At 55.0% G+C, this 15,576-nt stretch overlaps 7 protein-coding genes across 7 annotated transcripts; 2 read left to right on the forward strand and 5 right to left on the reverse strand.

The window, feature by feature from the left end:
• Positions 1-4: 4 nt before the first annotated feature.
• On the reverse strand, positions 5-1,314 carry CDV56_100002 (flavin-binding monooxygenase-like protein; the record flags this gene model as incomplete). Its single annotated transcript, XM_026753621.1, has 2 exons — positions 5-1,200; positions 1,281-1,314. The coding sequence occupies 2 exons, from the start codon at positions 1,312-1,314 to the stop codon at positions 5-7; spliced, it is 1,230 nt and encodes a 409-aa protein (XP_026614633.1).
• Positions 1,315-3,031: 1,717 nt separating this feature from the next.
• On the forward strand, positions 3,032-4,381 carry CDV56_100645 (uncharacterized protein; the record flags this gene model as incomplete). Its single annotated transcript, XM_026754264.1, has 6 exons — positions 3,032-3,172; positions 3,217-3,443; positions 3,494-3,633; positions 3,680-3,774; positions 3,820-3,933; positions 3,977-4,381. 6 exons carry the CDS (start codon positions 3,032-3,034, stop codon positions 4,379-4,381), a joined length of 1,122 nt encoding a protein of 373 aa, XP_026614634.1.
• A 95-nt stretch (positions 4,382-4,476) lies between these two features.
• CDV56_100876 (putative MFS lactose permease) lies at positions 4,477-6,263 on the reverse strand (the record flags this gene model as incomplete). Its single annotated transcript, XM_026754495.1, has 3 exons — positions 4,477-5,418; positions 5,465-5,814; positions 5,864-6,263. The coding sequence occupies 3 exons, from the start codon at positions 6,261-6,263 to the stop codon at positions 4,477-4,479; spliced, it is 1,692 nt and encodes a 563-aa protein (XP_026614635.1).
• Positions 6,264-7,567: 1,304 nt separating this feature from the next.
• Positions 7,568-8,155, reverse strand: CDV56_101355 (uncharacterized protein; the record flags this gene model as incomplete). The annotated part of the gene is made up of 1 exon (XM_026754974.1): positions 7,568-8,155. The coding sequence occupies one exon, from the start codon at positions 8,153-8,155 to the stop codon at positions 7,568-7,570; it is 588 nt and encodes a 195-aa protein (XP_026614636.1).
• Positions 8,156-9,983: 1,828 nt separating this feature from the next.
• Positions 9,984-10,399, reverse strand: CDV56_101699 (uncharacterized protein; the record flags this gene model as incomplete). Its single annotated transcript, XM_026755318.1, has 2 exons — positions 9,984-10,144; positions 10,222-10,399. 2 exons carry the CDS (start codon positions 10,397-10,399, stop codon positions 9,984-9,986), a joined length of 339 nt encoding a protein of 112 aa, XP_026614637.1.
• Positions 10,400-12,310: 1,911 nt separating this feature from the next.
• Positions 12,311-14,562, forward strand: CDV56_102012 (Zn(II)2Cys6 transcription factor; the record flags this gene model as incomplete). Its single annotated transcript, XM_026755631.1, has 6 exons — positions 12,311-12,460; positions 12,519-13,100; positions 13,156-13,316; positions 13,368-13,529; positions 13,580-13,930; positions 13,983-14,562. 6 exons carry the CDS (start codon positions 12,311-12,313, stop codon positions 14,560-14,562), a joined length of 1,986 nt encoding a protein of 661 aa, XP_026614638.1.
• A 124-nt stretch (positions 14,563-14,686) lies between these two features.
• CDV56_102345 (acetolactate decarboxylase) lies at positions 14,687-15,427 on the reverse strand (the record flags this gene model as incomplete). The annotated part of the gene is made up of 1 exon (XM_026755964.1): positions 14,687-15,427. The coding sequence occupies one exon, from the start codon at positions 15,425-15,427 to the stop codon at positions 14,687-14,689; it is 741 nt and encodes a 246-aa protein (XP_026614639.1).
• Positions 15,428-15,576: the final 149 nt, after the last annotated feature.

Below are 15,576 nucleotides of genomic sequence, written 5' to 3' on the forward strand. Positions count from 1 at the left end.
GTGGTTAGGCAGAGACAAGCGGGAACAGCAGATAGACCACAGCGTGAGAGCGTCGGCGGCGTGAGAAGTAGAGAAGGGACAGCCAGGGGAAGCCGCAGTCGCGGTCGAGGCCGGCGGGGAGGAAGTCGAGGTTGGGGGTGGCTTTCCAGCCCGTGGCGCAGATGAGGGCGGACGAGGGGAGGGCGGTGCCGGAAGATAGGTGGACCGTCCCCCGGGAGAGGCGGTCGATGTTGGCGATGTGGACGCGCACGGCGCCGGAGCGGACCAGCGCGAAGAAATCGGTCGGGTAGTTGAGGATGCTGAGGCCCGAGGCGATCCAGAAGGGGCTGATCCACGGCTTGAGCTTGGCCGTCTCCGCGTGGGCGTCGTAGCGGTTCAGCTGGACCACGTCGTTGGCCAGTATGGCCCAGAAGGCGTCGACGAGCTTGCGGCCCAGCCAGGTGCCGTGCAGGAAGCGGCGGATGCGCGGGTAGCCGTCCGCGGCGCCCCAGATGCACGGGCTGAAGAAGGTCAGCAGCCGGGTGGTGACCAGCTTCTCCAGCCACTTCTTCAGCGGCGTGACGTACGGCGGCGCCATCCAGACGGGGCCGTGGCCGTTGGCGCGGATCACCCAGTCCACCGCGGCGCCGGCCGTGGCGGCCGCGTACACGGCGTCCCAGGCGGATTTGGTGCCGCCGAAGACGGTGATGCGGCGGCCTTCCTGCAGGACCTCGGCCTCGTGCTGGGGGAGGTCGCGGCAGTGGAACAGCGGCGCGTCGAAGGTCTCCTGGCCGGGGAACGCGGGCAGGTAGGGCTGGGAGGTGATGCCGGTCGCGACGATGAGTTTGCGCGTCACCAGTGTCGTCTCGCCGGTCCCCTCGGTCGCCAACAGCCAGGTGCCGTCGGGACGGTGCTCGGCCGATCGCACGCGCGTGTCGAGACGGATGCGATCGCGGAACTGGAAATGCTCGGCGAATTTCTCCATGTACTGCTGGATGACATGGCCGGGGATATGCTGGCCCGGTTGGACGCCAAAGGTGGCCGGGTCCATGGGGAAATCGCTGAATTCGTAGGTGCCCAGCATGTTGTTGGACTTGAGGCCTTTGTACAGCCGGTGTTTGGCCCACACGCCCCCAATGGAGGAGGCGGCCTCGAAGAGGATCACATTGCTGGACGGGTTGACTTGCAGATAGGTCTTGATAGCGGCGAGGCCACTCCAGCCTGGGACTGTCAGTATTATGACGGTGATGATCGGTGATGATCGGGAGTAATCAATCGGATGATGCGATTAAGAGGCATACCAGCGCCGATGACCGCCAAATCGACGGTCTCCATGATGGGGACACTTGATAAGAGGCAGACAAGACAGTTGACAGTTCACAAAGCAATCAATCTGGGCCAATTGCCGTGTCAATTATCTGCATGTAAGAAAAGGGAACGAAAGCAGAAAGTGATGTGTAGACAGACGAGTCAGGCAGTGAGACAGGAAATGGATCAAAGAGTGACAAGTGGACGAGAGAGGGTCTGGACTATCATATTAGTCTCTTATGGCCTGGAATACATGATACAGTAGTCTAGTCCAGTAGAGTAAGACTAGTCCTGAGATAGTTGAGTGAAAGTTAACGGTCAAGCGGGGAATTCTTATAGCCAGCCGCTGCAGACTAGACTCAACTAGCATGATACATGACTAGCAGTAGTCTAGGGATAGGAGATTATGATTATGGTAGGGTGACACAGCATAGAATCGGTCAGTTCTCATGTCTACACGTCGGTACTTACCACTACAAATATCAACATCAAGGAAAAAGGGGATGAAGGCAAAGGACAGGGACAGATACATGAATAGGTACATGCACGTACTTTCAGGAATGCAAAGACAATCCTTACTGCACTAAATCTAGTGTGCTCTTAGTGTTTTTAGCTGCAGAAACCGGCCTGTTAGTGTCAGGCCAGTGTCATGTCAAGTTGTCATCAAGGGATAGCTGATTGTGATCGTCGAGAAAGGATACAATTTCCGGTTGCAGAGGCATAGCCACATCGCTAGTTATGATTAAAACTCTGCCTTGCTGCTCGACCTTGTGATTCATAGTTGTCATGGTTTCCGTCTATCCAAGCAATACCTAATGTCATCAGGACATGGAGACAGAGTATTTGCTTTGTTGACTCTCGTATACAAAGATAATTGACCAATGCTAAAAGCTGACGACATATGGTTCTCGTCATCCAAAGTGACCTATCACTTCTCAACCAAAGCCAGAGCATATGACACCTCGACATTATACACTCTGACACTGCCAACTTCAATGCGATCAGATCAAATGTACAAAGTCTATTGACTCTTCCGGAAGACACGGAATAGTGGCCTCAAGCAGATCCTCATCTTATCATCGATTACACTCTCCCTGCCATGGAATTGCCTCTTTCTCTAAGTTGCCTCCTAATTCTCCGCATAGGTAACCTTCTACTGCTCCTCGGCTACTTCTAATCATATTATTAGTGCTGTCACTTGGCAATGCTCGATATCCCACCCGCCGATCCGCACACAACAGGAAATACCACATGTCGTTCGCTGCGCCAAATGGGGCTTGAATGACTGAGGCACCTGTTGCTGCCATCAGACGCAGTTTGACGTCTCCACCAGGCCTCCGACCAGGATTCTAGTGTGTCTCAAGTGGCCAGAGCACCGAACAATCGTTCTCGACCTCGACAAGTATAGTGGACACAGGTATGATGGCAAGAAGATAGATACCCACCCCGAGTGACTGCTCGCCGTTTTCTGCCAGGTCTCTGCAGCATTAGGAGTCTATCAGTCCAGGAGATCGTCCATTCTTTCAAGTAGTCTTTATATACATCGTCTGTGGCGGATCAATCGGATTGAACTGTCGCTGTACTCCATCTTATATCTTCCTTCGTTATGACTTCTCTCCCCTGAGGGGCTCTTCTTAATCTTCAGTCATTCATTCTTTATTCCCTTACAATACTCACACTCATTCATTGTTTCAGCTCCATACCAGGAGACAGCTCGTCTCCTGTTTGCTTCTGACAGGTCATCATGGCCGACAAATTCACCACCGAGGCCTTTACCCTCCTCGCCGTCGCCATTGTCGCCATCATCATTCGCATCATTGCTCGGATCACCACCGTGGGATTGCGCAATTTCCAACTCGATGATTACCTGATGCCTCTGGCCGGAGTAGGTCCCCTCCTTTCCGGTCAATGCCTTCACTGACATGCCAGGTGGTCTACGGCCTCGAAACAGGTGCAGCCTACTGCGTCGGCGCCTGGTGGAAAGGATTGGCCAACAACTTCATGACCGATGCCCAGCGCGCCGCGCTCTCCCCCGACTCGGAGGAATTCAGACTGCGAGTAGGGGGCTCCAAGACGCAGGTGCTGGGGTGGTCATTGTACACGACGTTGCTGTGGTTGTTGAAGGCGTGTATGGCTATCTTTTACTCGCGCTTGACGTACGTATGTCCCTCCGCGCTTTCCACGGAAATGGACACTGACGGACCAGGGCCGGTCTGATCAACATGCATATCCGGGTGCGGGTGGCCTACGTGGCCATCGGGGCGACCTATCTGGCAGTCATCTTGTCGATCCTATTTGGTTGCCATCCCATGCACAAGAACTGGCAGATATATCCTGATCCTGGAGGTACGTCCTCGCTCTCAGGGTGCCGCTTATTGCTAACCGTCTGAAGAATACTGCCAACCTGCCATCTCGCCGATCGATGTCTACGTGACCGTCACCCTGAATGTGGCGACGGATGTATATCTCATCACCATCCCTACACCTGTACGTGCGCCTTCTGTGCTCCTCGAGACGGTCTAACATACATAGATGCTCTTCAAAGCCCGTCTCCCCTGGCGCGAGAAGCTCGAACTCTTCGTCCTCTTCTCCGGCGGCATCTTCGTCATGGCGGCCGGGATCCTCCGCTGCGTTCTGATCGTCACAGTAAGTCCCCCATCCGGCTTCCATCGACTAGCTAAGAATCCAGGCCGGCGCAAACGGCGCCTCCCAGGCCGGCAGCTGGGCCTGCCGCGAGACCTTTGTCGCCGTGTTCATCGGCAACGCCCCGATGATCTACCCCCTGTTCCGCCGCGCCGCCCGCCGCGCAGGCTGGTACCTCAGCTCTAAGGGCCAGTCGCACAGCTACCCGGCGTACCCGCTGTCCGAAGGGGAGCACTCCACGCACCACAGCAAGAAGCGCCGCTTCCGGCACCCGCTGAGCATCCCGGACACGCAGTGGCATACCGTCAGCGACGAGGCGATGATCCTGCCGACGTCGCGGCAGCAGCCGCCCACCTGTACCGCGAGCGGGGAATGGGACCGGTCGAGCCAGCCGAGCCCGGAGGGGATCAAGGTGGTCCATGAGACGATTATTGAGAGGGACGAACGGTGATCCTCAAAGCCTTCTTGTCAATACTTATGTTATGTTTATGTTTATGCAATACCCGTATGTTTGTATATATACCCCATGATCAGATTCGAGACATGTCAATAATCATATCTCCTCCCAAAATAGTCCTTCCGCCTCATCTCGACCTCCTGAGCCACCTCGGGAATCAACACCTCCTCCCGGACCAGCGACGCCTGGACCGGATTCTTCGCCTGAAAGATGGCCGTCAGCTCCTCGAGCGTGCGGCGCGACGTCTCCACAAAGAAGAACCAGATGACCGCAAACTCCAGCACGTCCCAGAAGATGAACAGGAAGTAATACCGCCACCCGGCGCCCGTAAACGCAATCCCCGTCACAAATGTATTGTAGAAACTCGCCACATTCACGAAGAAGTTGTTCATCCCCATCCCCTTCGCCCGCGACTCGTACCGCAGACACTCGACCGGGTACATGGCCTGGTTGGGCGTCCAGCCGGCCGAGTACACGAACCCGAAGACGAAGATCATGGCGATCTGGGCGCGCGCGACGAGCGGGCTCTTCGCGACGGCGCCGGCGGGCGTCTCGAGCACGTTGGTGGCGTTGAGCGCCGTCACGATGCTGAAGATGAGGACCAGCAGCGCGGTGGAGGTGAGGAGCTGCACGCGCCGGCCGATGCGGTCCGTCAGCAGGGCGCCGACGATGGCCCCGAGGAACTGGCACACGTTCTGCAGGCCTTGCAGGAGCAGCTGCGTCGCGTTGGAGGTGATGCCTGCGCCCGCGAGCATCTGCGGGTAGTAGTACGAGACGGGGCCGTTGCCGGACCATTGGCCGAAGAAGGCCATGAACATGACCAGCATGGAGCGGTAGCGCGTCTCGCGCGAGTTGAACAGCTCGCGGTAATCCCACCAGCGCTTGTCGGCGCCCGTGTTGGAGATATCCTCGACCATCTCGCGGTACTCGAGCTGCACCAGCGGGGCGGTGCGGTCCCCGTCGCCGTGGTACGTCGCCAGCACGCGGATGGCTTCCTCGTGCTTGTCGCGCGATACGAGCCAGCGGGGACTCTACGGAATCAACGTCTGCTACTGACAGGGCGAAGAAAGGGAATACCTCAGGAATGGTCCAGCACAGCATCAGCACCAAGCCCGCAAACACCATCTGCACCCACACGGGGATCCGCCAGCTCATCGTCCCCTCGATCATGCTCGTGCGCCAGGGGATGAACGTCCCCGGGATCCCGCCGGCGAACCACAGCACGTTGTACAGCCCCGTCAGGGAGCCGCGCCAGGACGGGTGCGCCATCTCGGAGACATAGGCTGGTCCGGCGGTGGCGGACGTGGCGACCCCGAAGCCCAGGATGAAGCGGCCGGCCATGAAGCCGCCGAGGTTGGTGCAGGTTGCTTGGACGATGGTGCCGATGATGATGAAGAAGGCGCCCAGGGCCATGCCGACGCGTCTTCCTGTGTTGTGTGAGCTGGGATTTAGGACGTGAAGCGGAATGTGTGATACCCTTGAAATCGGTGAACGGGCCCGCGCAGAACGATCCGACGATGTTCCCGATGGTGTAGATGGCATACACGATCCCCGTCGAGGGCGTGCCCGCTTCCGGATCGAAGCCAAAGTACTCGCGGTACTGCTTGTAGCTGTTGATCGAGCCCATGAGCGAGCCGTCGTACCCGTTGATACACGAGTTGAGCGTCGCGACGGCAATGCACCAGTACAACTGATCCTTAGTCTCTTGACAATAAAGCGAAGCAAGGAGAGGTACCTTGAACATGTTTTTGCTCCACAGCTTCGGCTTCTGCTGGAAGGTCGCCATCGCCAGCGCGGCATTGTTGATGCCCCGGATGTGTGCGTCATCCGGATAGTACAGCATCTGCGCTGTGTCCTGGCTATTGAGTCGCTCCATGGACACGGTCACAGGCAGGCAGCCCGACAGAGTGTGCTATGGCAGACTGGGATGTCCAGTGGGGTGTGCGTTCACTTAAAGTACCCTGATACTCGATCACGACCATCAGGCAGGGATTCCCGGCTATAGCATTGAGCCAGGCCTGTCTGGGTGTGGCAGCCAGAGATCCGAGTCCCGTTCCTGACATGGTGTGGAAATTAAGACTAATATAGACGCAGGTCTGACCGTCTCAGAGCTTCTACTTCTTGACAGAGTCTGCTTTGGCTGTTGGCTGACCGGGGTCTTGGACGAATCGCGTGATAGCGGGGATTGGGTCTGTTGGACCGGATAACGCAGTCAATTCAGATATGTTATTGAATCTGGCCATTGATATGCAAATGCACCAGGCACATGAGGGAATGAGACACAAGCAACTCCCCGGAAGCGTTTGAACTGAGACGATAGTCCGGGGACCCCGCATCGAGGATCAGCAGTTTGTAAGACGTAAGAGAGGATTCATCCGTCTCCATTTCGGAAACACGAATGGCCATGTATAACTTAGTGCCACATGGTGCGGAGAAGAGCACTAGAATCGCGACTTTCAATCTAATTGATCATTACTAGAAAGAACAGAATACAATTGAATTATACTAGTTCGTGGCGATATTAACTACAACGCCACCGTCAGTAAGCGACTCATCAGCCCTTAAGAGAATGCCATAGAGTTGGAATACCCTCACACCCTGCTTGACTAACTCCAACCAACACGGGCGTCGGTCCGAACACCCGCTTCGCTTCAGCTGTCCTTTCTCACCTCTGAGGAATTGTCGTTCTGGTAGAAATTCTCAGTGTTAATCAATACTGCAATGGGTTCTGACTGCAATCAACAATTCTACTCCGCTCAGATTCGTTTCAGGCATTGCTGCTAGCCTGCGACAGAGTAAAGATCAGCTCGCTGTGCATCCTCAGAGGCTAGATTATCCACCAATATCGACCAGGAATACTCCGTATTCCTTGATCGAACGGACGATTCTAAGACCGAGACTAATGCACATCAGCCGCCACATGATGGACGGTCTCGAGTAACAGGCTGAGACACAAATCTCAAATGCCGCTGCGCTGGATGCTTGAGAGTATGCAGGTACACTCAATGCTCACTCAGAATGATTGAATTGCATTGCATGTAATTAGCTACTGGCCTTAGCATTGTGAACTGTCATAGATTGAGATTGCCATGACTACACCTACCATGAACGGCTGGTACAGGGAATACTACCATTCATTCATCTATCATAACATACATACAAGTACAATCCATCCACATATCAACATCGCATCGCACTCTCAAATATCTCCCTCCTCTCCTGCGGCGTAATCGACAAGCTCAACGTGTAATGCCTCCCCTGGATCAACTCCGACTCCCCCCTCGGATCCCCCGCAAGCACCAGCCTCGTCCCCCCAGCATACGGCACCGCAAACCAAACCGGCTCCCCGCGTCGGTCCGCCCCCTCCCAATACTCCATGTTACACGACATGCTACTCCCATACAGCAACGGGTTGAACCCATTACACACCGCCTCAGGGATATGCAGCACATCCTCCAGCACAATCACATGCGAGCTCGCGCCCCCGTCCCTGACCGTCCGGCAAACCCGCAGCTCGACCGTTCCCACCCCGGCGACCTCGAGCTCCTCCTGCGGACTGAAGACGTTGTTCTTGATCCGTTGCTGCACGGGCCGGTAGTGGGTGAACGAGGCGCGGTCGCGCGCGTAGTGGCAGTTCCCCGAGACGATCATCCAGTCGTAGCAGATGCGGCGCGTGACGTGGGTGGTTTTGGTCCGTTTGCGCCGGTCGTCGAGGGACGAGGAGGCGTCTGCGTCAAGATCATGGGTGAATTCGTCGTGGGTGCGCATGGCTGCTGTGCTGCTGCTGTTGTTAGCGTGCACGACGTGGAGTCGGGTATAACGAACCTTCTTCCGCTACTGGGTCAATTGCTTCGGGAATGCAGTGCTGTGGTTGTAACAAGTATCGCGCAATCAAATGGACTCTGATAAGCAAGAGAAATCCAGGAAGAGATTGAGCTGAAACAGCCGTCGCGGATGAGGGCTTTGCTGGAAGCGGAAGAACTGGCAGTATCCCTCGAAAAGAAAAGCGGTAGAGCTGCTGGCCAATCATTGCCGAGCGGTGTGCGGGCTCCGGGATAATCTCCGTTCATGGCGCTAACTGTTTCAGGAAAGTGGCCTTGTGCTTGTTGGTTATGCATTTGGCTCGGCTGTATCTGAGGGATATTGCAAGCAGAAGGTAGATATATTCACGAGGGAGCGATCGGTCCGAGCGACTGTCTGCGGCTGTACTAAGGAAGAACCCAGCATTGTACTCCATCAGGGTATGATGATCCAGACACTAACCAGCTCATACGCTGATTATGCCTACAATCAAAAGAGATCCGAGATTGATGCAATGTCAGTGCACCAGCTGTTAGATGGCCGAACTCTTAATCTTCCCTAGAAACGTCACTATGAATGAGTTGTGCTAGCTAGAAATGGATCTATCTAATGGTGACGCACCTGAAAGCTTTGCTAAGTGACAGCTTACTCGACTTCAGTATCGTCATGACAGCATCAACACTCGGTCAAGCGAGGAGAGTACAATGGGCAGGAGAGCTGACACTTGTCCAAAGAAAGTGCCCCAGATCCAGAACAGCAGAAATCAGAAACTAGAGAATCCGCCTATTGGGACGATAATCAACAAGGACGGCGATGATGATTCAGAGAGGCACTGAGCATGTCATGAACCTCCCTGTCAGTGGAGACCAACTGACCATCTGCAGTCTCCTCGCATCCTCCATATCCCCTGTTAGCGTCCATATCCTCCGAGATTTCGAGTCTCTCAGCATAACCAGCTCCTTTATTGTCTTCGTCTACATCCTCGCTTCGCATTGGGTCGCCGATTGTGGCGTCTTTCTCTGGAACAGTTGATCGGCTTCCGTCTACCACACCTCCAGGTGGTCGAACTGATTCAATCTCCGAAATTAAACAGTAATCGATGGTGGTAGACTGGGGTTTGACCGTTGCGTCGTTCTGCCCATACGGGAAACGCTCATCCCGTCCTGCTTCGGAGAAGAGTAAAGAAGTATCGAACGGACAGGCCGAAAGGAGGCACTGCCTCACGCTAGGTACCGCGCTTATGCTACAGTAGCCTTTCAGCACGCAACCATTCGCCCTTTGAAGCTCCTGCTCCTGTCTCCCCTCATCCTCTTCTCCTCACTGTATTGTGTATCATCTACGGCGTGCTCTACCTCATCTTCACCACCCTGTCCGCTACTCAGATACGGATTTTCGTAGGGGACGGTGGCTCTTTTTCATCGGTATCGGAGCGGGTGGGTGATGCGCTTCTGCTGTGGCTGGGACCAATGTTCGACGTTAGGATCCATTAGGTTGGTGATTAAATCAATATTCCTGCAGGATATGTGCTGCACAAGTATGGTGAGGGCATTCCACAGAATAGAACTCGAGAACCTCGAATAACAAAGCATCGTTATGCCCATCCTCACCCTTTGAAAGTGACATATCCACTCTTGCTTCACCACCAGAACCCAACCAATCCAGCAATGGCTGTGAATGCGCAAAGACAACCAAAGTCCGAGGCCCTCGCTGCTCCAGCAAACTGATAAAAGCGTCGGGAACATCAAACAGCCGTCAGAAAACCACCGCACCAATCTCCGACCCTGGCCACTCGTATTCACCGGTCTCCGGAAGCAAGACGAATTTCGAGTCTGCAGTAGTACGCGTTGAGGATGCGTAGAGCGTCTGCGTTGACCTTGCCTTCTTCCGGGGTGACTTCGGGACGTTTTGCAGCGGACTCGTTGTAGACGTTGTAAGGAGTGGATACTCCCGGCCCATCTAGGCGCAGCAAAATGACCATTTCCGATGGGTTTAGTTTGACCCAAGAACAGCCTCGATATCCGTCCGATAGGAACCCATTAAAAACCCCAGAATCCAGACCGTCTGAGCCAATACCGGGTCGCTCTCGTCCTTGATGGTGGCGAGTAGGTGGAAAAGAGCAAGATCGACAGCGCGAATAATGCATGTTCTTGTGGCGCGTGTGGTGAATCCGGGGCTATGCTTTGATGTCCGGAGGGCCAGCACGGGAATCATGACTCGTACGGCCCAAATGAAGGCAAAGGGGCCAAAAAACCCTGCAAGAGAAAGTCATGTGCGAACACTAAGTGCGCCATGGCAGTCCGCCAGAGTTTCTGGATGACACGTTGGAGGATCGAGTGCTCTATGTGGATGCCGAAATGCAGCAGGAGCAAATCCCGAACACCGAACTCTGGTGCTGTTGCAAAAAAAGGTCCGACCCTTGCGTGAGCAATACCCTTGGGAGATAAGTCATGTCAAGCTGTAGATTTTTTGACCATTTGCATAGTTGTTGCAGCGGGGTTTACCTCCATTCCTTACCTTCATGTGGTGGTGCTTGGATTGAGTGTATCCGATGCTGGGCGGGGCTCTCTGTGCATTCTTATTCAACGAGAGTAATGGTGCTAACGCTCTTGTATGCTTTCTATGATGCTGCGCGAGTAATTGACGTGGACCTGATGAAGCGCACTATTGGATCGGGAATTAGATGGCTATACTCACCTTCCTAATCGGGAAGCCCAGATTTTATGATGGATGGACATTGACAGCTACGATAGACCGATCAGTAGATCCTTATGTACTATGGAAATGATTGTGACGCTGGAGGAGTTTGAGACGGCGGAATGTCAAATTCTTTCGTGCAGATCAAAGTGTCATTCTGAGGGAACCGAGAGAGCAGACAGATTTCGTTGGATATGGAGCAGCTAAGTCATTCTTATGCACATCAAGTACAGCCTTAGAGGTGCCGTCTGATTGACTGAATTGATCATGAGCTAGAACATGTTGTGTGAGCAAGGGACCATTCCCCTTGACGAATGAGAGAAGCACTAACATCATTGCTCGAGCAGCAGTATTCCTTGCCGGGGAGATCGACATAATACTCCGTAGATGGATCCGTGAATGACATTCCCATGGCCACGGGTTTTGATCGTGAAGTCCCACAGTTCATCATCTACCCCTTTGAGATACCGACGGTTTGGGAGGGGTCATGCAACACGTCAGTCAGTCATGATAAAAATCCAGCTGTGTTCGAAACTAGTATAAAGATAGCTGGTCCTATAGCTAGTGCCCAACTGGCCATGTATCTTTTGGCCATCAGGCAGAAAGAGGTCGTTCAGAAGACTTCACCCTAGTCTACTGCGGAGTATACGAAGTAGAATGTAGATACTAGTAGAAAAGCTATTCTCTACCAAAGCAAAGCGCCATGCCAATGATGCCATACAGTAGGCCAGTCTGGCAGATCCTCTCAGGATTTCCCCTTCATTTGAATACTACGGATAGTAACCCAGGCTTCAACATAAGGTTTCAATAGTGAGCGGTCGGCTTGGATCTGGCGGACGACGGCTATTGGCTGGGAATGATTTCCAGGGGTTCCCTGTGGAAGAAGTCAGAGAGGGTCTGTCCACTGCTTCTTACCCTTTCAGGCTAGAATTGGGCTCCACAAGCCTGGAGCGGATTTGCAATCGGCCAATCATACCTTGTACAAGGCCTAGCGCTGAGCTGGAACCATGGGAAAACGCCCAACGCTACTGTAATGCAACACCCGCAGAAGCAAACAAACGCTCTGAATGGCCGGAAATCTGTGCCAGTAGATTAGGCGCAGCTGATTGGACCCAGGCAAATGGGTCTGGAACAGCCAAAATGGAAAATGCCAAATGACAAAATGATCCTCCCTGCTCCATATCCATAAGGTACCTTAGGCAAGGCATCTCCGAATGAGTACAAATGCTCTGCCGGGAGTCCTTTTTGTATCTAATTGGCTCTACGGAGACAGACCTTCTTTGTCGGGATGCATGTTTGCTGTCAGGACCCAACATGAAGGCATACAGTATACCCAACACCATATAAGAATTTCAGGAGTGCCCCTCCCCCGCCGTCTGCCTTCTCTACCGGTTCTTTCTGGCTCCTCCTTCTTCTCACACGGGATTTATGTCCGATTCGCATTGCCAGTCCTCCTCTCGTCCTCTCGCCCCTGCTCCAGGTCGCCCTCTGAAACGAAATGCCTCGTCCGATGAGCTGGTGCCCGTGCGAAAGCACAAAACCACCGCTTGCAAGGCCTGCAAACGCAAGAAACTGAAGGTCGGTCGCATTTCCCTGCCACAGGTTTAATATCTCCAGGCTCACCTCACCTCAACAGTGTCGCGGAGATCCTCCATGTCAGCACTGCGTCAGCCATGGCATCAAATGCGAGGTCGACGCAATGTCCGACATGCGCCGAAAAAACGCCATGGACCGCAAGGTGGCAAAGCTGGAGAAAGTAGCCGACACGTTGACTCGGCTGGTCAACGCCCTCCGCGACAGCGAGAGTAGACGGGTCTCGCAGCTGCTGAATCTGATCCGCAGTAATGCCTCGTTCGACGAACTCCAGCTGTTCCTCGAACAGCAGTTCTCCCATTACGAACTGAAGTCGACGCCCGAATTGCGCGACATCCAAAGCCAACTCTCCCAGACGACCGAGATGGCGCCCCTGGGATGGCGCTACCTACGGGTTGATCGGCTGGCCGATGATCCTGTGTACAAGGTACCCGCGAAGCCTTGGACGACGGTGACGGACGACAGCGAGCTTGTCTCTCACCTGGTGTCGCTCTGGTTGACGTGGACGTATCCCTGGTTCAACTGGCTGGATGTCGATTGTTTGATCAGACATATGCAGGAAGGAAAGCTGAATTCCCGCTTCTGCTCGCCGTTCCTGGTCAATGCCATTCTCGCAGAAGCATGTGTACGTTGGTACCCGCATCGATGACGACGTTTTTCCATTCCTGATTCGTGTACAGTATTACTCCGACTACGAGGAAGTATTTACCGTTCCCGGCGACATGCTCACTCGGGGCGATCATTTCTTCGACGAGGCACGTCGTCTGTTCGAGGCTGGAGAAGACGAGGGCGATTCTCCCAGCCTGCCGACTATCCAGGGGCTCATGATTTTATTCGTTCGGTAAGTCGCTCATTCTGATGCGAAAGAGAAAACTTCTCTAACGTTTATCAGGACGTCGCTGATGGGCAAAGATCGAATGGGATGGGTCTATCTCGATCTGGCCGCTCGTGGAGCCCAAGAGTATGCTGCGTCTCATCCACCTCACTTGATGGAAGATGAGGAAGAAAGAAGGGCGATCGACAGGACCCTTTGGGGCATATTCGGCATGGTTTCGTATGCTTGACCGACCCTCCGCCGGATCATTCGAAAGGCTGACTGTCCAGGACGGCATCCGTATCTCTGATGAAGCATTTTGATATCCACCCTCCCCAAGGGTCCCCTATTGCTCGCATCATCCACCAACGGCATAAAGACGATGTCTGGCAACCGTACCCGCGCCCGACCGACGCCGGGGTCCCCAGCCATGTCTCCTGTGTGTTCAACCGGTGGTGCGCGATCGCCTGCATCACCGTGGAAATTTCCCGCGCGTTCTACCAGGCAGAGGACCGGATCTCTCGATCGGAAATGCTGCCCTTCGTCAACGACATCTACCAAAGAATGCAGGACTGGTACGCAGACATGCCCGAGTGTCTTCTGATCGAGAACGTCACGGTTCCTCACGCCCTGAGCCTCCAGTAAGCCAGCACTGCACCTTGCGGACAGATTGCACACTCGCTGATCACACAGCCTCTTCTACCACACAACGGTAATGCAGACCTTCGGCCTTCTCACAGCAAACAACGACGACCTCGATCCCGAGACCGTCCACCGCGCCCGGACCATCTGCGTCGAGAACGCCCATCGCATCGCCCATCTCATCGGCATCCACCGCGACAAGTGGGGCATCGGCCGCATGGCCCCGTCCACCATCCAGTGGCTGAGCATCGGCATGTTCACCCTCCTCGAGGCCCTCGACTCGGCCGACAACCGCGCCGCCTTCATCGAGATGTGCATCGTCGCGCGGGCGTTTGCGCGCCGCTTCCCGCTGGCCAAGGGGATCCTGCGCATGATCCAGCTCTCGGCGAACCAGATGCAGGTCGTCTTGCCCGCGGAGACGGATGCCCTGTTTACGGACTTTGAGACGCGCAGCTGGGAGGGCAAGGATCGGCATACGTTTAGTACGTTCTACCCGAACTTTGCGACGGCGGTGCGGCAGGGGGCGACGCGGGAGGGGGACATGTCCATGGATCGGTTCCTGGAGAAATGGGATAGTTTGGCCATTTCAGACTTGAAGGAAGAGCAGGCGGAGGGAGAAGTTGGTTCATGATTAGATACCCAGAAGTATGTGCATCATTGACGAATCCACTCATTTCTATGACTGGGTCAACATCGACCAGATGCCGGACTGCATGCAACTAGATCTACTTAGACCTCAGAACCTGACAGACGCATCAACCGTGCTTGCGAAACCCCTCTGCCTGCTCCACCTCCGCCAACTCCGGCACCTTGATCCCCGTTTCCCGGAACTCCCCCGTAACCGGCAGCTCGATATGATACTCCCGCACCACCGCAACCGAAACGCTCGCCTCGTGCGCGCGGAAATCCAGCACATGGCCACCAGCCCTCCGGTCATCCGACAGGTAATGAAGATGGAACCCCGCGACACTCAAGCCGGCCGTATACTCCGGCGACCAGAAGCCGACCAGGGAGCCGGTCGAGTTCTCGATGGAAGTCACGCTCTGCCGCCTGGTCAGATCGCCGAGCGCCTCGTCCGGGTTCTCGCGCTTGGGGATGATCCGGACGGACAGCGACGGGAAGAAGGCGTCCACGCGCACGGCGAGGAAGTAGTTGCGCCCTGGGCCGAGGAGCGGGGAGACGTGCTCCAGTAGGCCCTCGGTGTCCAGCGAGGCGAGCTGCGTGGTTGTCGTGGGGTGGAAGTCCGTCATCATGGCGAAGGGGATGGTGTCGGTTGATGCCAGGCGGCGCACGACCCCCGCGGAAGTGAAGTGGTATGCCTCGCTGTCGACGACCACGATCTCGCCGTCCAGGTCGGCGACGGTGCCGAGACCGTGGGTGCCTTTCTGGAGGATGTGGGAGGCGGGGATGCCATCGTGGCAGACGCCGTGCATGAGACTACCGATGAGGGAGAATTGGTAGATTTGATTCGGGGACATTTTGCTTGGGGCATGCATTTTGTTGATGATGGTAGAGAGCCAGGGATCCTGGGCAAGTAAGTGCGTTCGTGCGTTCATATAAAGGTTACCAGTGGAGTGGATGAACGATGACGCACGGCGGGCCGGTGGCGGATATTCCCGAAATTCAAATCGTGAAACCTTTACTT

The sequence above is a fragment of the Aspergillus thermomutatus genome, assembly GCF_002237265.1.
Source record: "Aspergillus thermomutatus strain HMR AF 39 chromosome Unknown NODE_88, whole genome shotgun sequence".
NCBI classification, from domain to species: domain Eukaryota; kingdom Fungi; phylum Ascomycota; class Eurotiomycetes; order Eurotiales; family Aspergillaceae; genus Aspergillus; species Aspergillus thermomutatus.